This window comes from Sorex fumeus, unplaced genomic scaffold (genome assembly GCF_029834395.1).
Source record: "Sorex fumeus unplaced genomic scaffold, SorFum_2.1 ptg000063l, whole genome shotgun sequence".
Classification (NCBI taxonomy): Eukaryota; Metazoa; Chordata; class Mammalia; order Eulipotyphla; family Soricidae; genus Sorex; species Sorex fumeus.
The window spans coordinates 49,695,075-49,711,916 of NW_026606120.1; the positions used below are offsets into that span (position 1 = coordinate 49,695,075).

At 42.2% G+C, this 16,842-nt stretch overlaps 1 protein-coding gene and 1 pseudogene across 1 annotated transcript; both read left to right on the plus strand.

Annotated features, from left to right (window-relative positions):
• The first annotated feature begins 335 nt into the window (after positions 1 to 335).
• LOC130035713 (40S ribosomal protein SA-like) lies at positions 336 to 1,215 on the plus strand (annotated as a pseudogene).
• A 14,253-nt stretch (positions 1,216 to 15,468) lies between these two features.
• Positions 15,469 to 15,882, plus strand: LOC130036106 (centrin-2-like). The gene has a single exon (XM_056128079.1). It carries the CDS (start codon positions 15,469 to 15,471, stop codon positions 15,880 to 15,882), a length of 414 nt encoding a protein of 137 aa, XP_055984054.1.
• The last annotated feature ends 960 nt before the right edge of the window (positions 15,883 to 16,842 follow it).

The following is a 16,842-nucleotide window of genomic DNA, read 5'->3' on the forward strand; positions in this document are numbered from 1 at the left end:
ATGGAGGAAAATGGTCTCTTCACCCAACACTGTCCATAAAATCCGATACTTCAACGCAAAAGAATGACAGTGAGCCCTTACCTGACACTGTATTTAATAACCAACTCAGGGACCAGAGAGGTAGTATGAGTTTAAGGCATTTTCCCTGTACGTGGCTGACCCAGGTTTAATATCTGACACTGTATACAAACTCCAGGTAACTTCAAGAGTGATCCCTGAGTACTGCTATGTGTGGCCTTCAAAACAAAAATAGCTTTCCGCGCTACTCAGCGAGGGACCTATACGGCGTTGTTCATGGTTCCAGTCGTAACTTAAAGAGAAATTTCACAATCTCCATAGCCCTTGATGTCCTGCAGATGAAGGAGGAGGATGTCCTCAAATTCCTTGCAGCAGGCACCCACTTAGATGGCACCAACCTGGACTTCCAGATGGAACAGTACATCTACAAAAGGAAAAGTGATGGCATCTACATCATAAATTTGAAGAGAACCTGGGAGAAGCTTCTGCTGGCAGCTCGTGCCATTGTTGCCATTGAAAACCCAGCCGATGTCAGTGTGATCTCATCCAGGAATGGCCAGGGTGCTGTGCTGAAGTTCGCTGCTGCCATGGGTGCCACTCCAATCGCTGGCCGCTTCACTCCTGGAACTTTCACCAGTCAAATCCAGGCGGCTTTCTGGGAGCCGATTCTTCTGGTGGTTACTGATCCCAGGGCTGACCACCAGCCCCTCACAGAGGCTTCTTACGTTAACCTGCCTACTATTGCTCTGTGTAATACAGACTCTCCTCTGCGCTATGTGGACATTACCATCCCTTGCAACAACAAGGGAGCTCACTCTGTGGGCCTCATGTGGTGGATGCTGGTCCGGGAGGTTCTGTGCATGTGAGGCACCATCTCCCGTGAACACCCATGGGAGGTCATGCGTGATCTCTACTTCTACAGAGATCCCTATAAGGTTGAAAAGGAAGAGCAGGCTGCTGCTGAGAAGGCCGTGATTAAGGAAGAATTCCAGGGTGAGTGGACTGCCCCAGCTCGGAGTTCATTGTGACTCGGCCCTGAGGTTGCAGACTGGTCTGAAGGGGTGCAGGTGCCCTCTGTGCCCATTCAGCAGTTCCCTGCTGAAGATTGGAGTGCTCAGCCTGCCACAGAAGACTGGTCTGCGGCTCCTACTACTCAGGCCACTGAGTGGGTTGGAACCACCACCGAGTGGTCTTAAGCTGTTCGTCTAGACTCAAATAGGAAATGAAAATAAGGTTGACGGAAAATAAATGAGTTTCTGAAAAAATAAATAAAATAAAACAAAAATGGACCTTGAAAATAAAAGAAAATTATAAACTTCTAAGAAGAAAACACAGGGAGAAAACTTTATGATGCTGGATTTCATAATGCTTTTTTGGATATGAAAGAAAAAAAAACAAGCATCAAAATAAAATAAATCACAATTCATTAAAATTAAAAATGGCTGTTCTGGAGCTGAAGCAATAGCACAGCGGGTAGGGCATTTGCCTTGCATGTGGCCGACCCGGGTTCGATTTCCAGCATCCCATATGGTCCCCCGAGCACCGCCAGGAGTAACCTTTGTGCATCGCCGGGTGTGACCCAAAAAGAAAAAAAAGGAAAAGAAAAATAGCTGTTCAGTTTTATTCTGGGTTTCAGCACCAAAAAAAAAAAGTTGTTCATTAAAGGACATTACTATTACTAACAAAGTGAAAAGACAACCCAGGCAATGGGATAAAATATTTTTAAGTCCTATCACTTAGAGAGACATTCAGAATATAGAAGAAACTCATTTCAGTCAACCACAAAAACTGTAAAACTCCCATTTTAAAAATGAGTCAAGTACTCAGACATTTGTCTAAAGAAGGTAAAAAGTGGTCAATGAGCATATGAAAAGATGATCAAAATGAGAGAAATGCAAGTCAGCACCACTCTGAGAAACCAAGGTCGGATGCATGTAGTGCGTGTGAATTAACCATACACCAGCTCCCCAGCCCCAAGGAAAGATCTTAGATACTAAATAATTGCAGTGAGAAAGAAGGTCCAACATGGATTAAAATCAACTTGAAAGAAACTTAAGGAAGAAGAATCTACATGAGTGTCAGAGAAAGTATCTCAGGGTTCTAAAGAAAACTAACCCATGCTGAGTTCACTGGAACTTATCAAGAGAAGCAACAAACCTCCTATATTTATGACAGATAAATCCAAAGAGCCCTTTGCCATAAAGACTTTGGTGCTGGGGCCAAAGCAATAGTACTGCGGTGGATACGATGTTTGCCTTGCACAAGGCCAACCCAGATTCAATTCCCCAATACCTCATTTGATTCCCTGAGCACTGCCAGGAGTAGTTCCTGAGTTCAGAGCCAGGAGTAACCCCTGAACACCACTTGGAGTGTGTCTCCCTGCAAATAGTTTGCTTCCTAAAAAAGTCTTGCCTATGTTCTGAAGGAGACATAGCAGGTCTGTGGAGGAGACTTACTGTATCAGTTACAACTCTGAAGGACGGAGAGAACCTTCCACGGTGCCACAGAAAATGGATTCTGAAAATATTCCTACAGCAAAACACACCAGCAAAGGCAGTGAACCTCAGGCATATACACTTTTGGGTAGGGAAAAAAATCTCTGGGGAATACAAACAGTGTGATTCCATAGAGTTCAAAATCACTACAAAATCTGGGCGGTAAAACTCCAAAGAGTGGCTGTGGAATGAGCTACGTGAGGGTGGGGTGTGGTGCTGCTGAGGGGAAGGGAGAAGTGGGAGGGGCTGCAGAGGAAAAGGTGATGCTCTTTCTCGAAAAACAAGCACTGCTCATTTTTGCCATGATTCCTTTTCCTTATATCACTTAAAACATTATTTGTTGGGAACCAGAGTTATAGTACAGTGGGTAGGGTGCTTACCTTGCACATGACCAAGTTCTGTACACTTTTGCTTTGTTTTGTTTTGGTTTTGGACAATGTTCCGGGGTTACTTCTGGCTCTGAGCTCAGGAATTGCTCCTGACGGTGCTCAGGGGACTATATGGGATGCTGGAGATCAAACCCAGGTTGGCTGTATGCAAGGCAAGTGCATTCAGCCAGTGCATTTCCAGTGTATTATCATTCAGCCATTCTCTTGACTAGGCCTCAGTCTTAATCAAGGAAGACTTGCAGACTCTCACAACTAATGTAGGCACCTCCAGCCCTACCACATACATGCACAAAGAACCTTGGACCAACAATATCATAGTTTTTGTCACAACCCTAGAATTACCCCCTTCCCTCATCTCCCAAACTGAAGGCACTAGGGAATTTACTGTTCTAGCCCCCAACTTGGTGACAGACACATTGGTCCCTGCCCAAGGGCCTCCCTGAGCAGTTATTTTAGAGGCACCCCTGCACAGTTCCAGAACTGTAATTCTGTCAGAACTGTAATGTGAATTAACCAGATTTTACCATGCATGCACAAGTCAAAATATCACACAGTGCAACTCAAATATATGTTTTATTTGTCAATTTTTAAAAAGGAAGCAATTTACACATTTGCAGTCCTCTGAATAAACCCTCAAGACATTAGCTAAAGGAAATACTCAGTTTCAGAAGCATAAATATTGTTGGATTTCACTTCTGTGAGGAATCTAGAACAGTCCAATTCATAGGAATAGAAGGTGGTGCCTGAGGCTGGAAGAAATTAGGATAAAGTACATTCCTTCTAGATAGGGTTTTAGTTTGGGAAAATGACAAGTTCAGGAGAGGAATGGAAGTGATGGTCACACAATGAAGTGTCCAGAATGCCACTGACCTGTAGACACTCCATGGGGACTGAGAAGCAGGGGGTTAAGGGGACAACTCAAGTTGTACCACACAGACTTGGGGACTGCTTTGAGCCTGAAATGGTAGCGTTAGTACAAATGATGCATCATTTACTACTATTTGTTTTGTTTTGTTTTAAAGTCACCCCAACTCAGCACTTAGTACTTACACTTGGCTCTGTATTCACAGATAGAGACTATCTGTGATGCCAGGGATGGAACTGGACTTAGCCTCATAAAAGGCAAATGCACCATCCCCTGTACTATTTCTTTGGCCCCTTGACTAAAATTAAAAAGTTAAAATTAAGGTGCAAAGGGGCCAGAGCAATAGTACAGCGGGTAAGGTGTTTGCCTTGCACTCAGCTGATCCAGGTTGGATCCCCGGCATCCCATATGGTCCCCTGAGCACTGCCAGGAGTGATTCCTGAGTGCAGAGCCAGGAGTAGCCCCTGAGCATTGCTGGGTGTGACCAAAAAAACCCCTCCCCTCATAAAAAAGAAAAATAATTCAATGAGATAGAAGAATTTTCTCAGGAGCTGGGCAGAGAGGAATGAAAGTTATCACTTAGTGTATACAGAGGTTTAATTTGGATGATTAAAAAGAGCCCAGCAAGCTACCGAGAGTATCTCAGCTGCATGGCAAAGCCTGGCAAGCTACCCGTGACGTATTCGATATGCCAAACACAGTAACAACAAAGTCTCATGATGAAGACATTACTGGGCCCGCTCGAGAAAATTGATGAACAATGGGAGGACAGTGACAGTGACAGATTGAAAAGAGATAGTACAAGTGTTAAGGTACTTGCTTTGCATTCAGTCAGACACTAGTTGTCTGGCTGAATGCAAAGCAAGTACTAGATGTCTGACACCACATTATCCCTAGCACAAAACCAGGAGTAGCCCCCAAAAACTACCAATGTGGTCCAGCTCTCCCCTAAGTCTTAGAGATTCTAGATGATGTTGATAATTACACAACAGTATGAATGTACTTAATGAAACAAAATTGTACATTAAAATGGACTAAAATGGTAAATTTTATGTTTTATATATTTTATCACAAAAATCCATTGTGGGGGCTGGAGGGATAGCACAGTGGGTAGGGCGTTTGCCTTGCACGCGACTGACCCGGGTTCAATTCCCAGCATCCCATATGGTCCCCTGAGCACTGCCAGGAGTAACTCCTGAGTGCAGAGCCAGGAGTAACCCCTGAGCATTGCCGGGTGTGACCCAAAAAGCAAAAAAAAAAAATCCGTTATGATACTAATTTTAGCCTCTCAGGCTGGTAGGTACTTTTTTCAAATATATTACAGAATTCACCATCGATGACAGTAGAAGAAAACCAACATTCTGTTCTTCGTTTGAAGGTATGTCAAGTTCTTTTTTTATTGATTGGGATTCTGTGGCTTACAATACTATTAATAATGGTTTCTCATGCATATAATTCCAACATCACACCTATCACCAATATGCCCATCTCCCTCCCCGAAGGACCCTAACACCCCTCCCTCTCAACACTCCCAACTCAATTGTGTGGATCAATTCTCCCATTATGTTGCCCTTGGGCCTTTGTTGCTAACATGCTGTGTATCTTTAAGTCATATAAGAGAGATCATTCTCATGTCTATCCTTTTCCTTCTGACTGACTTTACTCAACATGATACCCTTAAGTTCCATCCATGTTGTTACCAATTGCATATGTTTGTTCTTTCTTAGAGCCGCATAGTATTCCACTGTGTACATATACCACAACTTCTTGATCCATTCATCTATGGGCTTGTGGGTTGTTTCCATATCTTGGCTATTTTACCAAGTCTGGTGATAAACATAGATATGCATGTATTCTTTTGGATGAATGTTTTTGTGTTTTGGGAATAGATGCAAAAAGTGTTATCACTGGGTTGTATGGTAGCTGTATTCTTGTTTTTTTTTTAAATGAATCTTTATATTAGGCATTCCAAGTGCTAGAGCCCTCTGTAGAGCAATTTGATATTAAAAGCATTAAAAATGTTTATGCACTTCTAGCTGAGGGATGGGTGTTTGATCATTGTACAATTGAAACCCAAGCACAAAAATTTGTAAATCTACAACTGTACCTCATGGTGTTTCACTAACAAAAATTAAAAAAAAATGTAAATGATGGAGAATGATCATCATTGATGATGGAGAATGGCAGAGTCTCCTGCCCCCATGCCTGGCCGTCCTTGCCGGATCTTCTTGGAGGAGGGCGGGTTGAGTTTCCCTCCCTGCCCCAAGCAGAGCTCCGGAAGCCGAAGACCTCCAGAACCAGCCACAACCATGCTGAGATCACTCTCCACACGCATGAAGGTACCAGCAGAGGAACAGAGGCATGTGGGTCCCGAGGCTGAGATCTCCAAGCTTGCTTGGATCTGGGGCTGAGCATCCTCCACCCAGATCCTCCATTTTCCAGTAGGCAGGGGTCACACCCACCAACTGACCCCCTGGTGCCGTGTAATCCCATCAGCAGCCAGAGACTACAAAACCCAGCTCCTGGAAGCGTGCGACTGCATTTGCGGTCGCACGACATCTTGTTATCTCATTCTTACTTTTGGACAACCTGGCTGGCTACCAAATGTAACCTGCCCACACGGCAGAGTCTGGCAAACTCCCCATGGAGTACCCAATATGCCAAATACCAGTAACATGATGGGTCTCATTCTTCTAACCCTGAAAAAGCCTTGAATATGGCACTTTAAAATCTCAGGGCTACGGCAGCTCGCAGCAGAAAAGTGAATGGACTATGTGTTAATCCATGCCACCATGCCTGCCCAGAGGGGAAAGGGTGTTGGTCTCTTCTGCCTTTTTCCCTCTGGAAAGAAAGATGGCAGCCGCTTGGGAGCTTTGTGGAAAGCCAGGTATGAGCTGGTTGTAATGGGGCGACCAAAACCTCATGGGAAGGGGGGTATTCCCGGCTCATCCTTCACGTCCTACTGAGGTCACGAGTTGCCCCCCACAAGCGGCTCTCCAGCACAGCCATGGCTCCAGAGCACAGAAACCAATCTTATAATTATCTGACTCTCAGCAGAAATACTTCCAGGGTTAATAAGTAAAATACCAGAAATCCAAAATTGTGCGGCCGCTATTGCGGCCACACGACATTAGTTGATTCTCATGACCAGCTGTAGAAAACAAATTATTTCACAATGCCTTTTCAGCATGTCTGATTTGGGGGTGTAAAATCTAAATAATAACGGGGGCATCTTTTATCAAAACAATGAATCTAGTCAAAGTAGATAGAGTGTTAACTAGAATTAATTTGCCTCACAGGCATTGGGAGGGTTGGGAGGGGAGTTTATTGGGGTTCTTCATGGTGAAAAATAAGTATTGGTAAAGGGAAATGTGTTTGATATTTGCATAACCTGAAAGCTTTGTAACTTTTCCCACAGTGATTCAATAAATAAATAAATTTAAAAAAAAACAAAAAAGGCAAAACAAACAAACAAACAAACAAAAAGCAATATAATATTATTGAGGACCTGCTATGGAGGCAGACTTAAGGGGTGGTTGGGGAAATGGAGACAATGATGGAGGGAAGGTGTAACGGTGGTGGGACTTATGTTGGAATATTGAATGCCTGTAACAAATCATCATAAATAATTTTGTAAATCACAATGTTTATGTAAAGCAAGGGGAATTAAAATTTTCAAAATTAAAAAAAAATAAATAAAATCTCAGGGCTAGGACAAAGGAGACGTTACTGGTGCCTGCTCAAGGCAATCGACAAACAGCAGGATGATCGTGATCTTGATGGAGAATGAGAACTGGTGGAGGGATGGGTACTGGATCACTGAAACCCAAGCACAAAAATTTGTAAGTCTAAAGCTGTACCTCATGGTGTTTCACTAATAAAATTTTTTTAAAAAATTTTTGTGCACTTCTAGCTAAGGAGCTAGCTGAAAAGGGAAGTGCATACACAGACCCCAAGTTTATTACTAGCTCTCAAGACCCTTCTGAGCATCACCAGATGTAGCCCTGGAGGTCCTCCCCTACCAGATACTACATCAATGAGCCCAAACACTAAACTGTTAGACCCACAGCCCTTTCCACGTATTATCCAGACAGGTCTCAGCCTCCAAGTACTTCTGGCGAGTTCCCTGATAAAATGTCCAGGGAATTTGAGAGATGGTTCAACAGGCTGAGCACATATTTTGCCTGCAGGAGGTGTAGGCTCAATCCCTGGCACTCTCTGGTTCCCAGGGCACCACCAGAACCAACTCTCCAGCAATGCACTAACTTGGAGGCACTCACATTAGACAAACAGGAGACAGTCTGAGCATTGAAAAGAATGATTGCAATGAATTGAAACACTTCCAATATTTATAAATCCTTAAATTTATAATGATACTTCAAGTTCATTAGTTTCTGTAGAGAAGCAAGGAGGTTGAACAAGTAATTATTCTGATATTGAAAATAAAAAGCATCAAGGAGTCATTTGCTTTTCTGGTAGGAAGTATATTAAATGCAATCAAATAATTGATAAGAAAGAGTACTTTATAAATGAGTACAGATAATGAGTGTGAAAGGAATGTTATAATAATATCTTCATTTGGAAACTTATGAAATAATGAGTCTAAGTAGGAGTTATCAATCTGTGTTAAAGTCCAGTGGAAGCTTAACAACATCCCAGTACTAAATAGAGCACACTGACCTCATAGGAACCCAATGGTGTTATTAGAATTAGTTGAAGGATGACTATCCTCAGTGTGTTCTTTCTGATTTGATGCCTGGAGATCAGGAAGAGCCACCTGGGAAGTTGTGGGCGGGGGGGAATAATATCTTCACTGGGCTCTGTAGGGCTATTCATTAGTCTAAGGGAAAGAAATACTGGGGGTAGGATACTACCAGAAAGTCACAGTCCAAACGTGGGAACATTTTTGGGAGAATTGACTTAGAGTCTTCAACACATATTTGGCATGAAGATAAAAGGAGGGCTGCATCCACCAGCCTAGCTGAAACAAGACAGCCAACCATACCAAATGCTAGTAAATCATAGGAAGAACAAACTATACTTTTTGGGCATTGCAGGTGAGTGGGTGTTGGAGGTATGTGTCAATGGGCACAACTTTGGGAAACTGACTGGAAATATTTAGAAGGTTATCACACTACCTGGGAATTTCACTCCTCTATACTTAGCCCAAGAAAGGAGTCCACAAAACACACCACACAAAAATGTTCCCAGGAGCTTTACTTAGAATAGTCATATGCTGGAGACAACAGGTATACTGATAAGTAGATTGGGCTACATCCATACATCCATATTGGAGTACTAAGCAGTCTGCAAGAACCCAATTGCAGGTTTAGAAAATGACCTCAACATATCACTCGATCAGAGATATTATGTAGAACAAATGAATCCAGACACAAAAGAACATATATCCTATGTGATTCCCTTTCAAGAATAGGCAGTGTCAGGGGCTGGAGCGACAGCACAACACGTAGGGCATTTGCCTTATATGCAACCAACCTGGGTTCGATTCCCAGGATCCTATATGTTCCCCTGAGCACCACCAGGAGTAATTTCTGAGTGCAGAGCCAGAAATAACCTCTGTACATTGCCAGGTGTGACCAAAAAAGCAAAATAATAATAATAATAATAAAGAATAGGCAGAGCCAACTAGTGATGATAGAAGTCAGAACAGTGGCTATGTCTGCAGGAAAGAATAGAGCGAATGAACCCAAAGCCCAAAGAACACAATGGGCATTTTCTCTTCATGAGTATGTTCTATGTCTTCATCTGAGTATTAGTTGCATGATCGTGTTCATATGTTTAAAACTTTGAGATTGTACAGTCAAAATGAATGTATTTTATACCAAAATACAAGGGACTTTTCTCCAGAGTTGATGTTATCTCTGAAATAGTAAGAAAGAAACGGATGAATGCCTGAGGATAGCTGAGCGGCAATCCCTGAGGTCATGGGTTCAATCCACCCTCAGCATGCACAGGCCTGACTCAGTTCTGCCAAACTTCCGGTCACCACAGCAAAAGCAAGGAGAAAGGGGATTTAAAAAATAAATAAAGCACACTAAAAAGGAGCAGGAGAGATAGTACAGGGGATAAGGTGCTTGTTTGCCTTCCTTTCTGTTGACCCTGGTTTGAATCCCTCTGACCTCAAACACCTTTAGGGGTTACTTATGAGCACAGAGCCAGGAATAGCCCTGTGCATGTCTGGGTTTGTCCCCAAAGCCAAAACAAACAAAAAAAACATTAAACTAAACAAAACAAAAACTCAGGACTTTCTTGTTCCTAGGAATATTAAGATATTCCTTAAGATATGACTGAAACCAAATTGTGAACAACTTTGTAACTGTGTATCTTCACAGTGATTCAGTAAAAAATAAAAGCAAACAAGCAAACAAAAAAGATATACTATTATATATAAATGTATCATATAAATATGATAAATTTTTTAGAATTGAAGACATCTACGTGTTTTTTTTTCTCTTTGGGTCACACCCGGCGATGCACAGGAGTTATTCCTGGGTCTGCGCTCAGGAATTACCCCTGGCGGTGCTCAGGAGACCATATGGGATACTGGGAATCGAACCTGGGTTGGCCGCGTGCAAGGAAAATGCCCTACCCGCTGTGCTATTGCTCCAGCCCCAAAGACATCTATGTTTAAGGACACTTCACCGACTAGGAAAAATTAGGTGCAGCTAGCCATGTATATTTTATACATATTAATTGAATTAAAATTAAATCAAATTAAAAATTTTGAAACCATTGACATGTCACACAGTTGTAGAAAATAATGCAGAAGGATCCCCAAGATGTCACTTAATAACATTATGCAAAACAGTAATACAGTATCACAGCCAGGTTGCTGATACTATTCAATGTCCTTGCACAGAACCTTCTCTTCATTGACCTCCCCCTAGCCACATCCACCTGTCTACTTCCACTCCTCTAGTTTAATATTTTAAAGCAAAGTTGAGATTGTATATTTCAAGTCACTACTAGTTTTCAACGCCGTTTTATAATGACATTATATAAAACCATAGTTGCTGGGGCTTGAAACCGAGTACAGGGATCAAGGTGTTTACCTAGCATCCTCTCAACCCTGGAGTGAATTTCTTACTCCACAAATGGTCCCCCAAGAACCAGTTGGTCAATTTATTGGTTAGAGGACGTACAGCAGGTAAAGTACTTGCTTTGCTCGTTCCTGACCATGGTTGATTCCCAGCATCCCAGATGGTCTCCCAAGCATTGACAGGAGTGATCCCTGAGTGCAGGGGTTGGTCACTCCTGAACACAAAATTAATATTAGCTGATAATGGTATCTTCAAAGATGTCACGCCACTGGCCGAGCAAGTGAAAACAGAGATAGACAAATGGGACTATCTTAAACTAAGAAGCTTCTGCACCTCAAAAGAAGCATTGACCAAAATACAAAGACAGCCTACAGAATGGGAAAGGATATTCACCAAGTACACATCCGACAAGGGGTTGATATCAAGGATATACAAGGTACTGGTTAAACTCCACAAGAAGAAATCACCCAACCCCATCAAAAAATGGGGTGAGGAAATGAACAGAAACTTTCGCAAAGAAGAAATTTGAATGGCAAAAAGGCACATGAGAAAATGCTCTACATCACTAATCATCAGAGAGATGCAGATCAAAACCACAATGAGATATCATTTCACACCACATAGACTGGCCCACATCCACAAGAACAAAAGCAACCGGTGCTGGCGTGGATGTGGCGAGAAAGGGACCCTCCTTCACTGCTGGTGGGAATGCCGGCTGGTCCAACCCTTTTGGAAAACAGTATGGACGACTCTCAAAAAATTAGAATTTGATCTGCCATTTGACCCAGCTATAGCACTCCTGGGAATATATCCTAGAGAGGCAAAAAGGTATAGTCGAAGTGACATCTGCAATTGTTTGTTCACTGCAGCACTCTTTACAATAGCCAGAATCTGGAAAAAACCTGAGTGCCCAAGAACAGATGACTGGTTAAAAAAACTTTGGTACACTTACACAATGGAGTACTATGTAGCCGTTAGAAAAGATGAAGTTATGAAATTTACATACAAGTGGTACTACATGGAAAGTATCATGTTAAGTGAAATGAGTCAGAAAGAGCGGGATAGACACAGAAAGATTGCATTTATCTGGGGAACATAAAGCAACAAAAAGGGAGATTAACACCCAGGAATGGCTGAGATTAGTACCAGGAATTTTGCTCCATGAATGGAAGGCCAGCCACAGGCTCTAGGTGAAAAGGAAGCTCAGATAGAGAAGAGAGTACCAAATGAAGAGTGTTGTGAGGGCCCTCCCAGGGTGGGAGAAGCATGCTAAAAGTAGTCGATAGACCAAACATGATTGCCACTCAAAGCCTCTCTTGCAAAACACAGTACCCAAAAGAAGAGAGAGAGAACAAGGGGGAATACCCTGCCACAGAGGCAGGATGGGCGGGGGGGGGGATGAGGGGTGGGGGGGGATGCTGGGACCCGTGGGGATGGATGACGGGCACTGGTGGAGGGATGAGCACTTGATCATTGTATAACTGAAACCCAAGCACAAAATTTGTAAGCCTATAACTGTACCTCATGGTTTTTCACTAATAAAAAAAGAAAAAAAAATTAATATTAGCTGAGTATAGCTGGATCTGACCCATACCCTACCCCAATCACAATTGCTACATAAAATTCTTGACAGTATTTTATCTTAACATTCTATTGTATAACATTATATAACATTCTATTGTATTTTTTATGACATCTTATTATCTCATTCCTACTTTGGACAAACTTGCAGGCTATTGAATGTAGCCTGCCCACAGGGCAGAGTCTGGCAAACTCCCCGTGGCGTACCAAATATGCCAAATACCAGTAACAATGATGGGTCTCATTCTCCTAAAGAGCCTTGAATATAATCTCAGGGCTAGGATGAAAGAGATGTTACTGGGGCCTGCTCGAGGCAATCGACGAATGAAAAAATTCTATTGTATAATGTGTCAACTTTTCCCACTATTGTTGAACATTTCATTTATGTTTTTGTTATCTGTTCTAAATAATACAATGATTACCACCTGGTACACAAATATTTTTTTAGGGAGGAGAGATTTGGGCCGGACCTGGCTTTGCTCAGGATTTACTCCTGGCTCTTTGCTCAGGGATCACCCCTGGTGGTATCAGGGAACCATATGTGGTGCCGGGAACCGAACTCAGGTTGGCCATTGTCAGGCAAGTGCCTTAACCACTCACTGTACTATCTCTCTGGTTCCATGCATCTTTTTAAAATCTCGTTTAAATGGAGTACTATGCAGCTGTTAGAAAAGATGAAGTCATGAAATTTACATATAAGTGGTACTACATGGAAAGTATCATGCTAAACAAAATGAGTCAGAAAGAGAGGAACAGACATAGAAAGATTGCATTCATCTGGGGAATATAAAGTAACAAATTAGGAGACTAACACCCAAGAAGAGCCGAGATAAGTACCAGGAGGTTCACTCCATGGTTTGGAGGCCAGCCGCACATGCTGAGCGAGAAGGCAGCTCAGATAGAAAGGGGAGCACCAAGTAAAGGGTGTTGGGTGGACCTTCCCAGGATAAGAGATGCATGCTGAAAATAGACTATAGACCGAACATGATAGCCACTCAAGGCCTCTTTTGCAAACCACAGCACCCAAAAGGAGAGAGAGAGAACAAAAGTAAATGCCCTGCCACAGGGGTGGGGTGGGATGGGGGGTTGGGGGGGTGGGAGTGATGCTGGGAGCATTGGAGGTGGGGAATGGGCACTGGTGGAGGGATGGGTACTCAATCATTGTATAACTGAAACCCAAGCACAAAAATTTGTAAGTCTACAACTGTACCTCATGGTGTTTCACTAATAGAAATTAAAAAAAAAAATCTCTGTTAACTTTATTTGGACTTCATAATTTTTAAAAACAAATTTAATTTGTTTTACTTGATTATTCCATCCTCACTGAAGTGTTTATGAACTTAATCTTCTTTTCTAATATATTAGATATTATTTTGCTTGTATAGATATTATGAAGTATTATATCTTCACTTAATTTTTTGACTAAAAGCATTGAAGAGTGCAAGGCATTTGATAGAGTCATATAGTTTCTCATTAGAAAGAACTTTCTCTCTGCTGATATTAATCACTTATGGGAAAAGGAAATTACAATTTATTACTGTTTATATTCTTGACTTCTTAGACATTCATAGCAGATGCTTTATCACACAGGCTTGTCTGACTGCAGACAAAGTCCCTATTAGTCATATACCATTTTTAGTTACTTAATGAATCTTCACATTAATCCCCAGCTTTTCCCTTTTTTGTCATGACTGTTTTGGCCAAAGGTCAGCAAAATAATGCCTGCAAGACCCATTTGGCCCACAACTGGTTTTTGTAAATAAAAATGTGTTGGAGCAATGTATGTCTACGTCACTTCTATACTTGCTTCTGTGTAGCAAAAGCAGAATTAAATGATTGTGACAAGGACTGAATGATTAAGGTCCCTTATATATCTGTATTTTTAAAATAATGCTGGGAATTTTATTTGGGTCACAGCTGACAGTGCTCTGGGTTAACTCCAGGCTCTGAGCTCAGGAATCACTCCTGGCAGGCTGGGGGACCGTATGGGATGACAGAGATCAAATCGGGGCTAGCCAGGTACAAGGCAAGCGCCCTATCTGCTGTACTATCACTCTGGTTCATACAGCTAGGATTTCTTTTGCTTTTTTAGATTTTATTTTATTTTTATAAAGTTATTCACAATAGTTTATTACAGATAATATTCAAACACCAATCCCACCACCATGCACCTTCACCTGCTGCCTCCATTCCTCCATAAGAAAAAAGATTGTTGTATTTCACCCTGGAGTCCTTTAAGCCCTTGTATAAGAGATTATAGGCATGTATGTTAACGAATATATGTGCTACTTTTGGTACATCAGTGGGCTAGGGTATAAGAGTTTGCGCAACCACATTTGTGGCTCCAGGACCTTCTGTGTCACTCTCTTCCAGGAGCTTTATTTCATAGTTTTTGGATCTTGGCCATTGATGAGATTATATGGCATTGGAGGCAGCTTGGGGGTGTGACTCCCAAGCTACTAGAAAACTAGGGAGCTAGGGGAGGAAGCCCAGTCTGTTCTGAGCAAGCTTAGGGATCTCAGTCATGGGTTCCACATACCTGGGTTTTTCTGCAGGTTCCTACGTAGGTGAGGCTTGTCCGAACCCGTGGAGAGTGGCCTTGAGTATGGCTGTGTGGTTGGGTTCTGGAGGTTTTTGGCTGCTGGGGCTCTGCTGGGGCTGGGAGGGAAACTCAACTCGCCCCCCTCCAAGTTGCCCCAATGAAGACAGCCACAGATGGGGTTTCAACTGAGACTACATTGAGTATTTTGTCCAATGTCAACTTTCAATATTGAATCTTCTGATGTATCACCATGGTGTCATTTCTGCTATCTGTATTTTCTTTTACACACAAATATTTTTTCATTGGCATCACTCTCCCTTCTTCTATCATATACCCACACACAGAACCTCCCCCACCCCACCACACACACACACACACACCTACATTTTAAATGGAAATTAATTTAAAGTTCTAAAGACCCCACTGCCTCTATTGCACACATCTTCACAATGGACACCACTTCTTCTGCTTCGTTCTTGCCCAGAAGGTTTGGGCTTTGAATTTCAAGAAGGTAAACATGGCATCAGCTGCACAGAGAAAAGGGATGAGTCCAAAACCAAAACTTACTGAAGAGCAGATCCAAGAGATCCGGGAAACCTTTGATGTTTTTGATGCTGATGGAACTGGGATCATAGATGTCAAAGAAGTTAAGGTGCCAAAGAGGGCATTTGGCTTTGAACCCAAGAAAGAAGAGATCAAGAAAATGGTAAGCAAAATTGATAAGGAAGGCCCTGGGAAAGTGAATGCTAGTGATGTTTTGGTTGTCGTGACTCAGAAAATGTCTGAGAAAGATACCAGAGAAGAAATTCCAAAAGCTTTCAAGCTCTTCAATGATGATGAAACTGGAAAAATATCATTCAAAAATCTCAGAATAATGTTCGAGGAGTTGGATGATAACTTTTCTGACAAGGAGGCTGCAGGAAATGATTGATGAAGCCGATCAAGAGGGAGACAGAGAGGTCAGTGAGCAGTAGTTTCTGCACATCATCTTCAGCCTTTATTAAGATCAGCCTATTTTTACTGCAAGCACATCCAACTCTAGCTTAGAACCAGCCTCTGTGAAACTTGTCTCTGTGCAACACAAACACTTCCTGCCTCTGAACTCCCTGTCTAACTTTAGCCACCAGCTCAGAACTGTTTTTAACCTCTGAAAGTTCTCTTTGCTAGTAAGTTCTTTTCCAAAGGATCTGATGACTCTTAAATTCTCTCAGGCACAGTAAGAGAGCACATTACAATGGAGGAAAGGGCCTCAGAGATTCTACTTCCCATCCAATACTGCTCCCTTCATGCATGCATTCCACTTTATCCAACCAGAGGTGAATTTCCTGGACAAACACATCTCGTGCCAGTGTTCCTCAGGTAGGGGAATCTCTTTGATGGATCCTGTTTTAATTGACACCTTGTGCTTTCTCTTTTATAAAACTCTCACTTGCATTTGGATGTGTATTTGTGCTACTTTGTTATGTCTTTAACATAAATTCTTTCTTTTTTGTTTTTTGGTTTTTTGGGGGGTCTCACCCAGCGATGCTCAGGAGTTACCCCTGGCTCTGCACTCAGGAATTACTCCTGGCGGTGCTCGGGGAACCATATGGGATGATGGGAATCGAACCTGGGTTGGCCGCATGCAAGGCAAACGCCCTACCCACTGTGCTATTGCTCCAGCCCCAAATTCTTTCTTGTTTTGAAAAATAATTAAACTTCTATTATCAATATTCTTAATATATAGAAATAAAATTGATGTTGTATATTGATGTAACTAGTGAGTTTGTTAAGTCAACTTGTCAATTGCTATAATAGTTCTTCAGATTTTCTACATATATGATTATGTAGAAAATCACCTTCCCACTCTCTGCGCCCTCCCCACCCAATTTTGCAACTTCCTTTTCAATAT